Below are 15767 nucleotides of genomic sequence, written 5' to 3' on the forward strand. Positions count from 1 at the left end.
CAAAACAGACATCCATCTCTTGTTCCTAGTCTTTGGAGAAAAGCTTTCAGTTTTTCACCATTAAGTATGATGTTAGCTGGAAAGTTTATGTAAATTCCTTTATGAGTGAGTAATTTCCCTTCTATTCCTAGCTAGAAATTTCCCTTCTATTCCTAGTGAAAAAAATTCTCTTCTATTTCTAGTTCGTTGAACATTTTTACCATGAAATGGTGTTGGATTTTGTCGTGCATTTTCTGCTTCCATTGAAATGACCCTGTAGCCCCCCCACCCCCCGCTCATTCTGTCAATATATGGTGTATTACATTGATTGATGTTCCTATGTTGAACCACTCTTGTGCTCGGGGAACAAGTCACACTTGGTCATGGTATAATCCCTTTAATCTGCTGCTGGACTTCATGTGCTAGCATTTTGTTACGGATTTTTGCAGCTATGTTCGTAAGGGATATTGGCCTGTGGTCTCCTTTCTTTGTGATGTCTTTGGCTCTAGTGTCAGGGTGATACTGCCTTCCTAAAATGAGTTGGGAAATGTCCCTCTTCTTCTATTTTTAGGAATAGGAAGATTGGTGTTACTTCTTTAAAACCTGTATAGAATTCAGCAGCGAAGTCATCTAGTTCTAGGCTTTTCTTTGGAAGTTTTTTATTATTGATTGTTTCTATTTTTTTTCTATAATTCTATTCAAATAGTCCACTTTTTCTTGAGTAAGTTTTGGTAGTCTGTGTACATCTAAGAATTTGTCCATTTCATCTGGATTATCTAATCTGTTTGCATATAACTGTTCATGTGCCTGGTATTCAATAATCCTTTTTATTTCTAGAAGCTTGGTTGGTAGTAATGTCCCTATTTTCATTTTTTATTTAATAATTTGAATCACTCTCTCTCCTCTCTCTTCTCTCTCCCTAAAAATTTTGTTTATTTAGGGCAGAGGAAGAGGGAAAGATTCTCTGGCCAGCTCCTTGCTGAGCATGGAGCCCAACGGGGCTATCCACAACTCTCAAATCAGGACCTGAGCCATAATCAAGAGTGGGACACTTCACTGACTTAACCACCAGGCAACCCCACATTTGTTGATTTTTTTTAAAAAGATTTTATTTATTTATTTGACAGAGATCACAAGTAGGCAGAGAGGCAGGCAGAGAGAGAGGAGGAAGCAGGCTCCCTACTGAGCAGAGAGCCTGAAGCGGGGCTCAATCCCAGGACCCTGGGATCATGACCTGAGCCGAAGGCAGAGGCTTTAACCCACTGAGCCACCCAGGCGTCCCTGTCAATTTTATTGATATTTTAAAAGAACCAACTTTTGGTTTTGCTTGTCTTCTCTGTTGTTTTTCTCTTTACCTTTGCCATTAACTTTGTTATTTCCTTTCTTCTATTTGCTTTGGGTTTAATTTGGTCTTTTTTTCCCTGGTTTATTAAGGGGAAATGTTGGGTTGTTGGTTTGAGATCTTTCTTCTTTTTAATGTAGGCATTTACAGCTATAAATTTCTCTCTGAGCACTGCTCTCACTACATCTCATTAGTTTTGGTATGTTTTGTTTTCATTTTTGTTCACGTCAAAGTATTTTCTAATTATTCTTCCAATATCTTCTTTAACTTATTGATTATTTAGGAGTGGTTGGTTAATTTCTATAATATTTGTAAATTTTTCAAATTTTTCTCTGTTACATTTAATTTCATTGCATTGTAGTTGAAGAACATACTTTTCATAACTTCAGTCTTATTTATTTATTTATTTATTTATTTTCAGCATAACAGTATTCATTGTTTTTACACCACACCCAGTGTTCCATGCAACATGTGCCCTCCCCACTACCCACCACCTGGTTCCCCAACCTCCCACCCCCCGCCCCTTCAAAACCCTCAGGTTGTTTTTCAGAGTCCATAGTCTCTCATGGTTCATCTCCCCTTCCAATTTCCCTCAACTCCCTTCTCTTCTCCATCTCCTCCATGTTCTCCATGTTCTTTGTTATGCTCACAAATAAGTGAAACCATATGATACTTGACTTTCTGTGCTTGACTTATTTCGCTCAGCATAATCTCTTCCAGTCCCATCCATGTTGCTACAAAAGTTGGGTATCTGTCCTTTCTGATGGAGGCATAATACTCCATCATGTATATGGACCACATCTTCCTTATCCATTCGTCCGTTGAAGGGTATCTTGGTTCTTTCCACAGTTTGGCAACCTTGGCCATTGCTGCTATAAACATTGGGGTACAGATGGCTCCTCTTTTCACTATATCTGTATCTGTATACTGCTGTATACCCAGCAGTGCAATTGTAGGGTCATAGGGAAGCTCTATTTTTAATTTCTTCAGGAATCTCCACACTGTTCTCCAAAGTGGCTGCACCAACTTGCATTCCTACCAACAGTGTAAGAGGGTTCCCCTTTCTCCACATCCTCTCCAACACACATTGTTTCCTGTCTTGCTAATTTTGGCCATTCTAACCGTTGTAAGGTGATATCTCAATGTGGTTTTAATTTGAATCTCCCTGATGGCTAGTGATGATAAACATTTTTTCATGTGTCTGATAGTCATTTGTATGTCTTCATTGGAAAAGTGTCTGTCATATCTTCTGCCCATTTTTTGATATGATTATCTGTTTTGTGTGTGTTGAGTTTGAGGAGTTCTTTATAGATCCTGGATATCAACATTTTATCTGTAGTCATTTGCAAATATCTTCTCCCATTCCGTGGGTTGCCTTTTTGTTTTGTTGAGTGTTTCCTTTGCTGTGCAGAAGCTTTTGATCTTGAGGAAGTCCCAGAAGTTCATTTTCACTTTTGTTTCCTTTGCCTTTGGAGACATATCTTGAAAGAAGTTGCTGTGGCTGATATCAAAGAGGTTACTGCCTATGTTCTCCTCTAGGATTCTGATGGATTCCTGTCTCACGTTGAGGTCTTTTATCCATTTCGAGTTTATCTTTGTGTACGGTGTAAGAGAATGGTCGAGTTTCAACTTCAATCTTTTTAAATTTATGGAGACTTATTTTAGGACTTAACACATGGCCTATCCTAGAGAATATTCCATGTGTGCTTGAGAAGAGAGTATTTTCCGCTGTTATTGGGTAGAATGTTCTCCAGATGATTGTGAGGTCTAGTTGGTTTATAGCATGGTCACATATTTTCTTGTAGGTCTTTTGTCATGTTGTTCTATGGGGTAGTGAAATCTCATACTATTATTGTTGATCTGTCTATTTCTCCCTTCAATTCTGTTAGTTTTTTTTTCATGTATTTGGGATCTCTGTTGTTAGGTACATATATATTTATAATTTTATATCTTATTGATAGATTGATCCTTTTAATCACTAGAAAATATACTTTTGGTGTTTGATGACTATTTTTTTCTTTAAACTCAATTAGCCAACATATACTACATCATTAGTTCTTGATGTGTTCCATGATTCATTGTTTGCTTATAATATCCAATACTCCATGCAATCCATGTCCTTCTTAATACCCATTACCAGGCTCACCCATCCACCTAGCCCCCTTCCTTCTAAAACCCTCTCTTTGTTTCCCAGAGTCCGTAGTCTCTCATGGCTTGTCTCCCACTCCAATTTCTCCCCCTTCATTTTTTCCTTCTCCTAATGTCCTCCATGCTATTCCTTATGTTCCACAAGTAAGTGAAACCATATGATAATTGACTTTCTCTGTTTGACTTATTTCACTTAGCATAATCTCCTCCAGTCCCATCCATGTTGATGCAAAAGTTGGATAGTCATCCTTTCCGATGGCTATGTAATATTACATTGTGTATATGGACCACATCTTCTTTATCCATTCATCTGTTGAAGGGCATCTTGGCTCACATTTTGGAACTTTCAAAGTATTAGTATTAGTATTAGTAACACAGTATTAGTAACCATAGTCACTGTGCTGTACATTACATTCTCTGACTTATTAATGTTTGTTCCTTTTGACCTTCTTCACCCATTTAGCCACCTCCCATCCCCTGCCTCTGGCAACCATCAATCTATTCTCTGTATCTAAAAGCTCCATTGTTTGGGTTTGTTTTTTGTTTTGTTTTGTTTTTTTGAGATTCCACATATAATTGAGATCACATAGCATTTGTCTTTCTCTGAATGGCTTATTTCACTTAGTATAATGCCCTTGAGGTCCATTTATCTTGCCACAATTGGCAAGATTTCATTCTTTTATGCCTGAATAACATTCCATTGTATATATACACTACATCTTCTTTATCCATTCATTTGCCAATGGGCACTTAGGTAGTTTCCTAGTTTTGGCTACTATAACTAATGCTGCAGTGAACATGGGATTCTTTTCAAGCTAGGACTTTCATTTTCTTAAGATAATCTGGCATTCTAATCTTATCAGTGGTGTTCAGCTACAATTTGGTGTTTCAGGAGAGGAAACTTACAGACTGAAGGGGACAGGTTGGAGACAACTGATATGGGCATCTATAAATAAGATGCAGTTGGGAAAGACTAGAACTGGCCCTTATTTGGGAACCTGTAGCCAGTGCAGACAGTCCTAGATGACAGGTTGTCTGTTCTGTGTTATGTTTGCTATGTGTACCACCTTTCTCCCAGAGACACCTTGGGTATGTCCTACAGCAGTGAAGAAATAGGGAGAGGTGTGCACAAGAGGCAAAAAAAAGAAAGAAAACAGATACTATTGCATACCTGCTACATGCTGAGAAGTTTCCCAGGTATTATCTCATTTAACTCTTAAAACAACAGGTATTTCTCTTCATTTCACAGATACTGAAAATGTACAGCTAGGTGGGTAGGCATTGTCTGCTAATGTCAGGTAGTTGTACCAACAGGAAACAAGCTTCAGTAGATAATGCAGGCTTTCTCTTCTTCTCTACCTGTCACTATGGAAAGCTAGCATGTGTCCTGTGATGACAATCCATCCCTCTGCAGAGTTGCTGATATGTTTGCTCTTACCCACAGTGGTGTCCTGTGGCCATCCGGGCTCCCCACCCCATGCCCAGATGTCTGGGGACAGCTTTACCATGGGAGCAGTCGTGCGTTACAGTTGCACCGGCAAGAGGACTCTGGTCGGAAACGCCACCCGTATGTGTGGGCTGGATGGACACTGGACTGGCTCCCTCCCCCACTGCTCAGGTATGGAGTTTGGCATGAGGGAGAGGGCCCAGTGGAACCCTTGTCTGGGGGGAGATGGACAAACTTCCAAGGTGTGAGTGTGACAGGTGGGCAGGAGGGAAACCAACCTTTTAGATCCCCATCTCATAGGCAGAGAGCACAGCTATCAGAGGTCCCAATCGGACTTCAGCCTTTGGTGGTCTGAGCCCAGCTTCTTCCCTTTGGTCTGCTCTGGCCAAGCCCATACAACCCAGTGTAGCAAAACTAGGGAGAATGAAAATTTGTGAAGTCCCCTGTGGTCAGAATCCTGTCCAGACACTTGTTTCCATAAGTTTCTGAAAAGAGTCCAAGCCTCCCTGTTGTTGAGCCCAGGTCCAAATCCACCCCCGTGTTCTTTCCTCCCTGTTTGGGACTCCAAGGCCCGAACCTGCTTCCCTTTCTTTCTTATCACTGCATCCTCCCCAACTTGTCTTATTCTAGGCTGCCTAGTTTCCCCTACTGCCCTTATACACCAGTCTTGGAGTAGTAAGGCAGGAAGTAAGGCAGGAAGTAAGGTTCAACTAACTGGGGCAAGACACTCAGTCAGTTTTCACCCCCCTTTTTCCTGAGGCTCAATGCCTCCCCTTAGCACTGGCCTAATATCTTTCTCAGTTCCCCACTGCCAGCTCTTCCATGCTAAAACAAGAGGGTTTGTTTGGTTCTGATCCATAGGAACCAGCATGGGAACCTGTGGGGACCCAGGGATCCCAGCGCACGGCATCCGTTTGGGGGATAGCTTTGCCCCAGGCAGTCTGATGCGTTTCAGCTGTGAAGCTGGCCACATGCTCCGGGGATCATCTGAGCGGACCTGTCAAGCCAACGGCTCGTGGAGCGGCACGCAGCCTGAGTGTGGAGGTAATGTATGTGACCATTCTGCTTTTCCCCTTTGCCCACCGCAGCTGCTCTTCCCCCAGCTGCCTGCTCCCAAGCACCTGCCCTCACACTCGCAGACAAAATCCACGGCCCCGTTGGAACCCTTGGCCTGGAGGATAGTAGTCAACAGAGTTCTCAGTCATGCTCACTAGTAATCCAAAGACAAACATAATCCCCACCCTCACCTAAGAGGGTAAGAAACCAGAAGCAACGAAGTTTAGCCCCGTTTATTCATTTATTTCCCATACAGCTCCAACAACCATGTGCCAAATATTGTATTAGGTGCTGGGGACACAACAGTGTCGAGACAGACACGCCTCGCCCTCTTGGAGTTTAGTTTAAGGAAGAGACTATTACACAGGTATCCAAGGTGCCAAAAGAAATACAAATCTCATTTTTAAAAGACCCTTTAAAGGTAATAGAAGTCCCTACTGATGTTTCCTGAGGTAGCTCCAGGGGGAGAAATTAGATTTCTCCACACAATTCTTGAATTTCTGAAAACAACTTTATTTTAAAACCTCTCTCCCCAGAGTCCAACTTTTTGTACCTGCTCCCAGGATCTCTCTGTCTCTCTCCAAAATACAGCCTGCATAGCACTCTCCTAATGAGGAATCAGTGTAGCCGCTGAGATAAGGGTGCGTGAGAAGGTGCTGGAAGAGGAAGGAAATCATATGAAACAGTCACCTAGCAAGGGTTCCTGGGAGTCGAATAGGGAACCGTTCCATTGCCAGACAGCACCAAGGGCTCCCCTAAGTGAGAGTAGTCAACATTGGCCTGTGTTTTTGTTCAGGCCACGTTTTGCTCCAGAGGTGCAGACATAGAGTAGGTGAAGCTGTGGGTGTACGGTTGGGGGTTTTATCGGGCAGCTAAGATGCAGTGAGTAGCAAGTAAGGAGAGCGTATATATGAGGGAGAGGGATTACGATGGATCTTGGCATCTATGCTGGGTAGGTAGGGAGCAAGTTTATGAGTGGAGTAAAAGACAATGAAAAGTGGTGGGATCCATGGATTATCGGTGCCATTGGAACCAAAATATCACCAGAGAATGAATCCCAGAGGGTATGAGCTGAAGAGATAAGGGGCAGTGGTCAGAGAATGGCCCTTGAAATTGAGGTTGCGGTGTAAGTCCTACAGAGTACGGGGAGATGTTCTGCCCCCTGATCAGGGGACACCTGCCCAGGAAAGGCTACAGATGGAGCCAGTGCCCTCTCCCGCTTGTCTGCCTGAAGTGCTGCCTTGTGGATGGTGCTTTGCCATGGTTAGTTTCCACGGGATTTTTTTTTCAAGTAGGCTCCACACTCAGCAGGAGCCTGAACTCAGGACCCTGAGATCTAAACTTGAGCTGAGATCAAGAGTCGGACCTTAACTGAGCCACCCAGACGCCCCTGTTTCCATAGGATTTTGTAGGCATAGTTAAGAGGTCTATGGTAGTGGGAGAGTATGTTGGCAGGGGGAGAATTTAGTGCATTCTCAAGTATCCACTGCGACTCGAGTCCCCTTTCATGCCAAATACTATAGTAGGTATCCCAGCCTGGAGTCAGTCACCATGCCAGGAGTGTTCAGGGAACAGAAAGTGGGTGGCTTAGAGTTTGGACCTGGAAGTGAATGTTTGTTAGATGAGTGTGTATATGATATGGACACAATTCTTCATGACTTTCCTTGGCAAGTTCCCACTTACCTTTCAAAGAACTACTCAGATTCCTACCTTCAGCCCCAATAAGCTCCTCCCTTCTTAGTGGTTTTTTTTTTCCTTCAAGTATAACAATTATTACATCATACTTTAATTCTACTGTTCATAAGTAGGTGATCCTTGAGATGGACTGGGCTCCTGAAGGGCAGGAGACATGACTCTCTAATTGTGTTTCCAGCACCTAGGCAGCACAAATACTGTTGAATCTGTGGGTGTTAAGGACTACCTGTTGTGCTCATTATATAGGAATCATTTGTAGATTTGACTTTGGGACCACATAACATAAATGTTGTATACACTTAGCAAAGTAAAGTTAAATCAAAGATTAGAAACAAGCAATCTCTAAATAGCGAAGTCAAAATGAAAACAATTGAACCTAACTACTTATCAAACTGGTCACTTAACAATCCAGAGAACTTTCAACTGACTTGAAAAAAGTGGAATTTGACCACGGCATATGTGCCCTGAGGACAAAGAAAATGACAATAAAATCTTCAATTGTTTTTCAGCAATCATATTATTAGTAATAATATTGACATTATTATCCTGAAACTTTTTGAAAACAAAATTATCTGTCATTAAGAACCAAGATTTTCAGCATTAAAGAGATATAATATAAAAATAAAGAAGTTAAGAAGACTCATAATCCTAAATTTGGATTGGTAACATCAGCATAAACTCATAATGGATTTTTAACTTAAGTTTTTTTCCCAGCTCTACCCATTCTAGAAGTCTGTATCAATGACCAGCTCAGTAGCAGTGAGTACCCTTAATTTTCAGATTACGTTTTTTAAATCCATTCTCCATTAAAAGAAACCAGAACTCTTTAGAGAAATGACTGATTCCAGGACTGGGGCAGAATATACAAGATGAACATGGAACATCTTGTCCCTATTTGGCGATATTAAAGAATTGTCTAAAATTTTAGGTGGGATAAACATGTATAGTCTTCACTTCTCAGAAAATTAACAAAAAATAATAATAATAATAATAATTCATTCAGATATCTCCTTCCCTTCTGGGGGCGAGATGATCAGACACAAAAGCAGCCCGAGAGGCATTTCAATCCACAGGGTCCTGATGTAGCCTGCCGTTTGCCTTCTGGGCCACTCTCAGCCCCCCGGCTGATGCCCACCCGGGTTCTGGTGAATAATGCACTTCTCTGGCTTCCTAGTGATCTCTTGTGGGAACCCCGGGACTCCAAGCAACGCCCGCGTCCTGTTCAGTGACGGCCTGGGCTTCTCCAGCTCCATCGTCTATGAGTGCCGGGAAGGCTACTACGCCACGGGCCTGCTCAGCCGACACTGCTCAGTCAATGGCACCTGGACAGGCAGTGACCCGGAGTGCATAGGTGAGAGCCCAGGCCCTCTGGGCTCCGTGGCACGTGGTGGCCGAGGCGATTGGGCTCCTCCACGCCAATGAAGGCTGTCTGTGAGAGACTGAGAAGGCTCGCTGCAGTGGGGGGACTCACTCCCAAATGACAGGGTCTATTTACTGAGCACATACTGTGTAACCACCACTAAGCTAAGTGTCCAATTTGATTTGCATCATGTCATTTGATTTCCATCACAGCCCACTTGACATATGAGATGACTGAGGCTCAGGGAGGGGAAGGGTGTATATATCTGCTATTCCTCAGGCTCTCAACAGTTCCTTAGGCTTCCTTGTTCTCTTCTGTGGCAAACTCCTATGGCTATTGCCTCCCACCATCTTCGTGGGTTTCTCTCAGCCTTGGACCCATCCCCCACCGTTCCCCCTCCCTCACTGTCAAGCCTCATATAGTCCCATTGGTCCCCTTCCCTTCTCTTCTCTGGGGCAGCCCCACATCTTTTTCCTTGGGAAGTAAGTCACTGTGGGTCCCAGACGGAGGGAAGTAGTAAGATAAAGGTATCTGAGAACACCGGCCCTTTCCAACCCCTAGCCTATGATTTCAGGTCTCTCCCTAAATCCCACATCAAGTTCACTTCTGTTCCGAGGCCAGAGCTCACTCAATACCATAGCAAAGATATGACCATTGCAAAGTTATAAGACCCTGCTTCTAAGCCGCTGGCCCTACAGAGGCCTCCTAGGCAGAACAACAGGTAATAGCATGTGCCCCTCAGTGGACAAATTGTCTACTGAGGTCCAATAACACAGGCTCTTCAATCTGAAAACCTCCCTCTCTGAGCCCCAGCCTCATTTGGGAACTAGGCTCTCTGGGTACTTCCTCTGAGAGGAGTGGGCTTTGAATAAGGATGGTCCTCATAGCCCAAGTTGCTGCGGTGCTGAACGATGGTGGGGGTGAGGACAGTACAGATGTGGGAGGGCCTTTGCGGAGAGACGTGGCCAGAGGGACTTTAGAAAGGGCAGCGCCCAGCCAGGAGCATGGGAAGAGTGAGGGCATCTCTGATCTGATTCTTCCCTCCTGGACGTGTACAGGGAATACTAGGGATGGCATTGGAATGCTGGGGAGAAGTGAGTTCTGTACCTAGAGTAAACCATGCTTTATCTCCCTTCTCCTAGTCATAAACTGTGGCGACCCTGGGATTCCAGCCAACGGTCTCCGGCTGGGCAATGACTTCAGGTACAACAAAACTGTGACGTTTCAGTGCGTCCCTGGCTACATGATGGAGTCACATAGGGTGTCTGTGCTGAGCTGCACCAAGGACCGGACATGGAATGGTACCAAGCCAGTCTGCAAAGGTGTGTCTGAGGGCTGCCCATGTGGACACAGGGCCAAAGAAGATACAAAAGTGAGACATGGGCCTTGAACATGTAGCAGGGTGGGAGTTGAGGAGGCAGAGCCCTAATACCATCTTGTCATGGGGGGTGTGGGGTGAGTACTGATCCCTGAACATCTGCAAGGAGGGAAACAGAGGTACCAAGGTAAGTCCTGGGCTTTGAGCATCAAGGGAAGGACTGTGCAGACGGAGGAGTGGGTTGTCACACTTGAGGGCACTGTAAAATGCAAAAGGATCCCCTGGCTTCCAAACTAAGAGGGAGCATTCCTGATTCTCCCTGCTTAGCCTAGACTCTCAGTAGGCACAAGGTAGCCAGTGACATTGGTGCTGGGGAGTTGGGCCTAGTGCCCGCCCTAGGATAGCACTGGAACTCAGAGTGCTTTGGTCTCCCCCTCCCCCCAGCTATCATATGCAAGCCACCTCAGCTCATCCCCAATGGGAAAGTGGTGGGATCCGACTTCATGTGGGGCTCAAGCGTGACATATGCCTGCCTGGAGGGGTACCAGCTGTCCCTGCCTGCGGTGCTCACCTGTGAAGGGAATGGATCCTGGACTGGAGAGTTGCCTCAGTGTTTCCGTAAGTTTGCTTATGAACCGGGCCTTTGTGCATCTTATCTGCTGGCTCCTTCCCCTTCCCTCCTCAGAGCTCTGCTACTGGGAGGCCCTGAGTAGGTAATAACTGTCCCCCCACCAAAATCAGGGAGCAGCTTTGCCAAAGACACTCTTAAAGGGAGTTTAAAGGAAAACAATGAGAATATCCCACTGAGCCCTGGACACCATGTGGAGTCAAAGTGAAAGGAAATTAAGCCAGAGAAAAGGGAGGTGTTTCTTAACATGAAAGGTTGTTTACTGGATAGGATAGTTCCCAAAGATCTGGAAGGCACTCATGCTGGAAATGTGCCTGTCTTTATGAAAAATAGCCTGCAGAGAAAAGATTCCTGGAGCATACATGATTTTTTGATGAAAGAGTTTATTTCTTATCCACTTGGCCTAATCGTGACCCCAAGAGCCCAAGCCCACCCCAGAGCTCACTTCCTCACTTATTCCTGACATACCACATAATTGGACTCTGGAAGAGTCTCTCAGTATCCATGCTTTGGACAAGTAGAAGACCTAATTTTTTTTTCTACTAGGCATTTCTCTAATCCTGTAGAAAACCATCAACATACTCATGACATTGTATTGGTACCTCTGAAAATTTGCTTCAGTTTGGGAAATTTCAGCAGGAACTGGGAGCAGCAGCTCAAATGTGGACACCAGAGAGGCAGCATTGGGGGCCTGGTCAGCCCCTCTGGCCTTTGTACACCTCCAGAGAAACATTGGGAAGGTAGCAAGTCTCAGAGTTGAATCTGGACTCAGAAATCCTGATTTTCGTCTTGAGAAAAAGCTAAATTGCCTCTGAACAATGAATTATGGTCATCATGAAAAAATGTAAATGTATCTGAAAATACAAAGAAGAACATCACAGTCCTGTGAACGCTGGCTGCCCAAAGAAGACTGTACTTCCACCCCAACCACAATGCTTTGGACAGACAGCTGTACAGTTTTCTGCAAATGGTATTAAATGATGCTGTGCTAGCTAGTTTGTGACTTGTCTTCATTGATAGGCCATCACCACCTTTTTTAATCCACAACTGGTTTAATCTTCTCCTACTGGTGGTAAATTTAGGTCTCTCCAGTTTAATCACGTGAGAAGCAGTTCTGCAACAAATGTTCTTGAGAACAACCTTTCTTTACTCTTGTGGTAAAGTCCTAGGAGAGAGAGAATGCTGAACCAGCAAGCATGCCCCCAATACGTCTTGACACATGTTGCCAAACTATCTTCTAGAAAGAGTCCCAACTCACTCTCCCACCAGCAGTTTCTGAAAATATTCCTTGACTCACAGCCTCATTAACAATGGATTTTGACAATGTTTTTTAATAATTACCAGCCCAAGAAGTTTAAAAAGATATCTCATTGTTGTCATTGGCATCATGTTTCTTTTTTTTATTAATTATTTTTATCAACATATAATGTATTATTTACCCCAGGGGTACAGGTTTGTGAATCGTCAGGCTTACACACTTCACAGCACTCACCATTTCACATACCCTCCCCAGTGTCTATAACCCAACCACCCTCTCCACACGCCACCTCTTCCCAGCAACCCTCAGTTTGTTTTGTGAGATTAAGCGTCCCTTATGGTTTTTCTCCCTCCCGATCCCATCTTGTTTCATTTTTTTCTTCCCTACCCCCCAAACCCCCCACTCTGCCTCTCAAATTCCTCATATCAGGGAGATCGTATGATCATTGATTTTCTCTGATTGACTTATTTCACTTAGCGTAATATTCTCTAGTTCCGTCCATGTCATTGCAAATGGCAAGATTTCATTTATTTTGATGGCTGCATAGTATTCCATCGTGTGTATATACCACATCTTCTTTATCCATTCATCTGTTGATAGGCATCTATGTTCTTTTCATAGTTTAGCTATTGTGGACATTGCTGCTATAAACATTCAGGTGCACGTGCCCCTTTTTTGCATCTTTAGGGTAAATACCCAGTAGTGCGATTGCTGAATCATAGGGTAGCTCTATTTTCAGCTTTTGGAGGAAACTCCATGCAGTTTTCCAGAGTGACCGCACCAGCTTGCATTCCCACCAACAGTGTAGGAGGGTTCCCCTTTCTCCACATTCTCTCCAACATCTGTCATTTCCTGACTTGTTAGTTTTAGCCATTCTGACTGGTGTGAAGTGGTATCTCATTGTGGTTTTGATTTGTATTTCCCTGGTGGTATCACGTTTCTTATCAGCAAGACGGAGCTGCTCTTTCTTCATCATCTATTTGTACTTCTTATTTATTGAGCTGCCTCGTCCTAGATTTGGTGACTTCTTATCAAGTCAGCCTTTAACTGACTTCTGATTGGTTAGTCTAGACCCCCCAGCTCTCATAGAGGCTTCTATCAGCATAGGCTGCTGGTCCTGTTTTCACTTTTTTTTTTCTATTTTTTTTTTTTAGAATGCATCTTTTTTTCATACTTTTACTAGTTTCATAGAATTTAGTGATTCATCAGCCTTCTATAGTACCCAGTGTTCATTACATCACATGCCCTCCTTAATGTCCATCACCCAGTTACCCCATTCTCCCACCTCCCTCCCCTCTAGCAACCCCCAGTTTGTTTCCTGTGATTGAAAGTCTCTCTTGGTTTGCCTCCCTCTTTTCACCTTATTTTATTTTTCCTTCCCTTCCCCTATGTTCATCTGTTTCCATTCATAAATTCCACATATGAGTGAAATCATGTGGTATTTGTCTTTCTCCGACTAACTTATTCTGCTTAGCAAATACCCTCTAGTTCCATCCACATCATTGCAAGTGGCAAGATTTTTGGGCGGGGGGGGGGGGGGACTTGAGTAATATTCCATTGTTTGTATATATATACTACATCTTCTTTATCCATTCGTCTGTTGATGGACATCAGGGCTCTTTCCATAGTTTGGCTATTGTGGACATTGCTGCTATAAACATTGGGGTGCAAGTGTCCCTTCAAATCACTGTGTTTGTATCCTTTGGATAAATACCTAGTAGTGCAATTGCAAGGTTTGCCATAGGGTAGCTCTATTTTTAACTTTTTGAGGAACCTCCATACTGTTTTCCAGAGTGGCTGCACCAGCTTGCATTCCCACCAACAGAGTTCCCCTTTCTCCGCATCCTCGCCAACATCTGTTGTTTCCCGATGTTAATTTTAGGCATTCTGGCCGGTGTGAGGTAGTTTCTCACTATGCTTTTGATTTGTATTTCCCTGATGCCAAGTGATGTTGAGCATTTTTTCACATGTCTGTTCTTTGGAGAAATGTCTGTGCATGTCTTCTGCCCATTTCTTGGTGGGATTTTTTTGGTTTTTGGGTGTTGATCTGATAAGTTCTTTCAAGATTTTAGATACTAGCCTGCTTCCATTTTATTTTATATATGATTATGAAGCTCTTGACTCTGTGTACACACACACATTCACATAATAGCATGAAGGGTGTTCTTCACGCTTGAAATGATGTCTTGGGGAACTGTAACTCTGCTAGTCAGTGTTCTTGTAGCATGCTATAAAGAAGTCAAATATATTTATTTCCTTTTTTTAAAATTTTATTTTTTCAGTATTCCAAGATTCATTGTTTATGCACCACACCCATGGTGTTTATGCACCAGACCCACACCCACACCAGACCCACTCAGGGCTCCCTGCAATATGTGTCCTCCTTAATACCCACCACCAGGCTCACCTAACTCCCCACCCTCTCCCCTCTAAAACCCTCAGTTTGATTCTTGGAGTCCACGGTCTCTCATGGTTCATCTCCCCCTCCAATTTCCCCCAATTCACTTTTCCTTTCCTTCTCCTAATGTCCTCCATGTTATTCCTTATGCTCCACAAGTAGGTGAAACCATATGATAATTGACTTTCTCTGCTTGACTAATTTCACTAAGCATAATCTCCTCCAGTCCCATCCATGTTGATACAAAAGTTGGGTAATCACCCTTTCTGATGGAGGCATAATACTCCATTGTATATATGGATCATATCTTCTTTAACCATTTGTCTATTGAAGGGCATCTTGGCTCTTTCCACAGTTTGGTGACTGTGGCCATTGCTGCTGTGAACATTGGGATGCATATGGCCACCCTTTTCACTACATCTGTATCTTTAGGGTTAATACCCAGTAGTGCAATTGCAGGGTCATAGGGAAGCTCTATTTTTAATTTCTTGAGGAATCTCCACACTGTTCTTCAAAATGGCTGCACCAACTTGCATTCCCACCAACAGTGTAAGAGGGTTCCCTTTCTCCACAACCTCTCCAACAATATATTTATTTCTAACTTGCTGTGCTCCACAACATATTTTCTGTGGCCAAGCAGCTGACCATTGAGATGTGCAGTAACCTTTCGAATTCTTATCACTGTTTCCCAACTTTGCATCTGGGCCTTCTGCAGTGCTTGGTACTCCCACTTCCCTCCTCCAGACTGCATCTCTTCCTCCATAGACCTGCTTCTTGGACCTAGTCACTTTTTTGCTGTATTGCTACAAACGTATCCCTCATAACACCACTTTTTCCTCTTATGTAACTCCCTAAACATGGGCAGGGATTTTTGTCCCCATACTGTAACACATCAGGATCAAGTTCATTTTCAGCCTCACCACTTCCTGCATGCTTCCCCAGACCCACTCAGCTCTTTCCATGCCACCTCCCATTTGGCTGGACAGCTCCCCTGTCTTAAGTAGAACAGCTTCAAGTCGACTATGCACAACTTCCACTTCTTCCCCTGAGTCCCTAATGCACTTGTGTACTTTCAACGAATTTTACTGATGCTCAAGCCATGTTATTTATCTGTATCTTTCATCTTTTATACCCTCCT

The 15767-nt window shown here is 43.5% G+C and overlaps 1 protein-coding gene across 1 annotated transcript in view; it reads left to right on the forward strand.

Moving 5' to 3' along the window:
• The window catches only part of LOC123926444 (CUB and sushi domain-containing protein 2-like), a 596474-nt gene that overhangs the window by 556519 nt on the left and 24188 nt on the right, over positions 1–15767 (forward strand). The window contains exons 56-60 of the mRNA XM_045980312.1: positions 4914–5087; positions 5778–5960; positions 8842–9018; positions 10170–10349; positions 10790–10963. Of these exons, the coding sequence (XP_045836268.1) occupies positions 4914–5087; positions 5778–5960; positions 8842–9018; positions 10170–10349; positions 10790–10963 (888 nt within the window). The remainder of the gene's footprint in view (positions 1–4913; positions 5088–5777; positions 5961–8841; positions 9019–10169; positions 10350–10789; positions 10964–15767) is intronic.

The sequence above is a fragment of the Meles meles genome, chromosome 1 (assembly GCF_922984935.1).
Source record: "Meles meles chromosome 1, mMelMel3.1 paternal haplotype, whole genome shotgun sequence".
Classification (NCBI taxonomy): Eukaryota; Metazoa; Chordata; class Mammalia; order Carnivora; family Mustelidae; genus Meles; species Meles meles.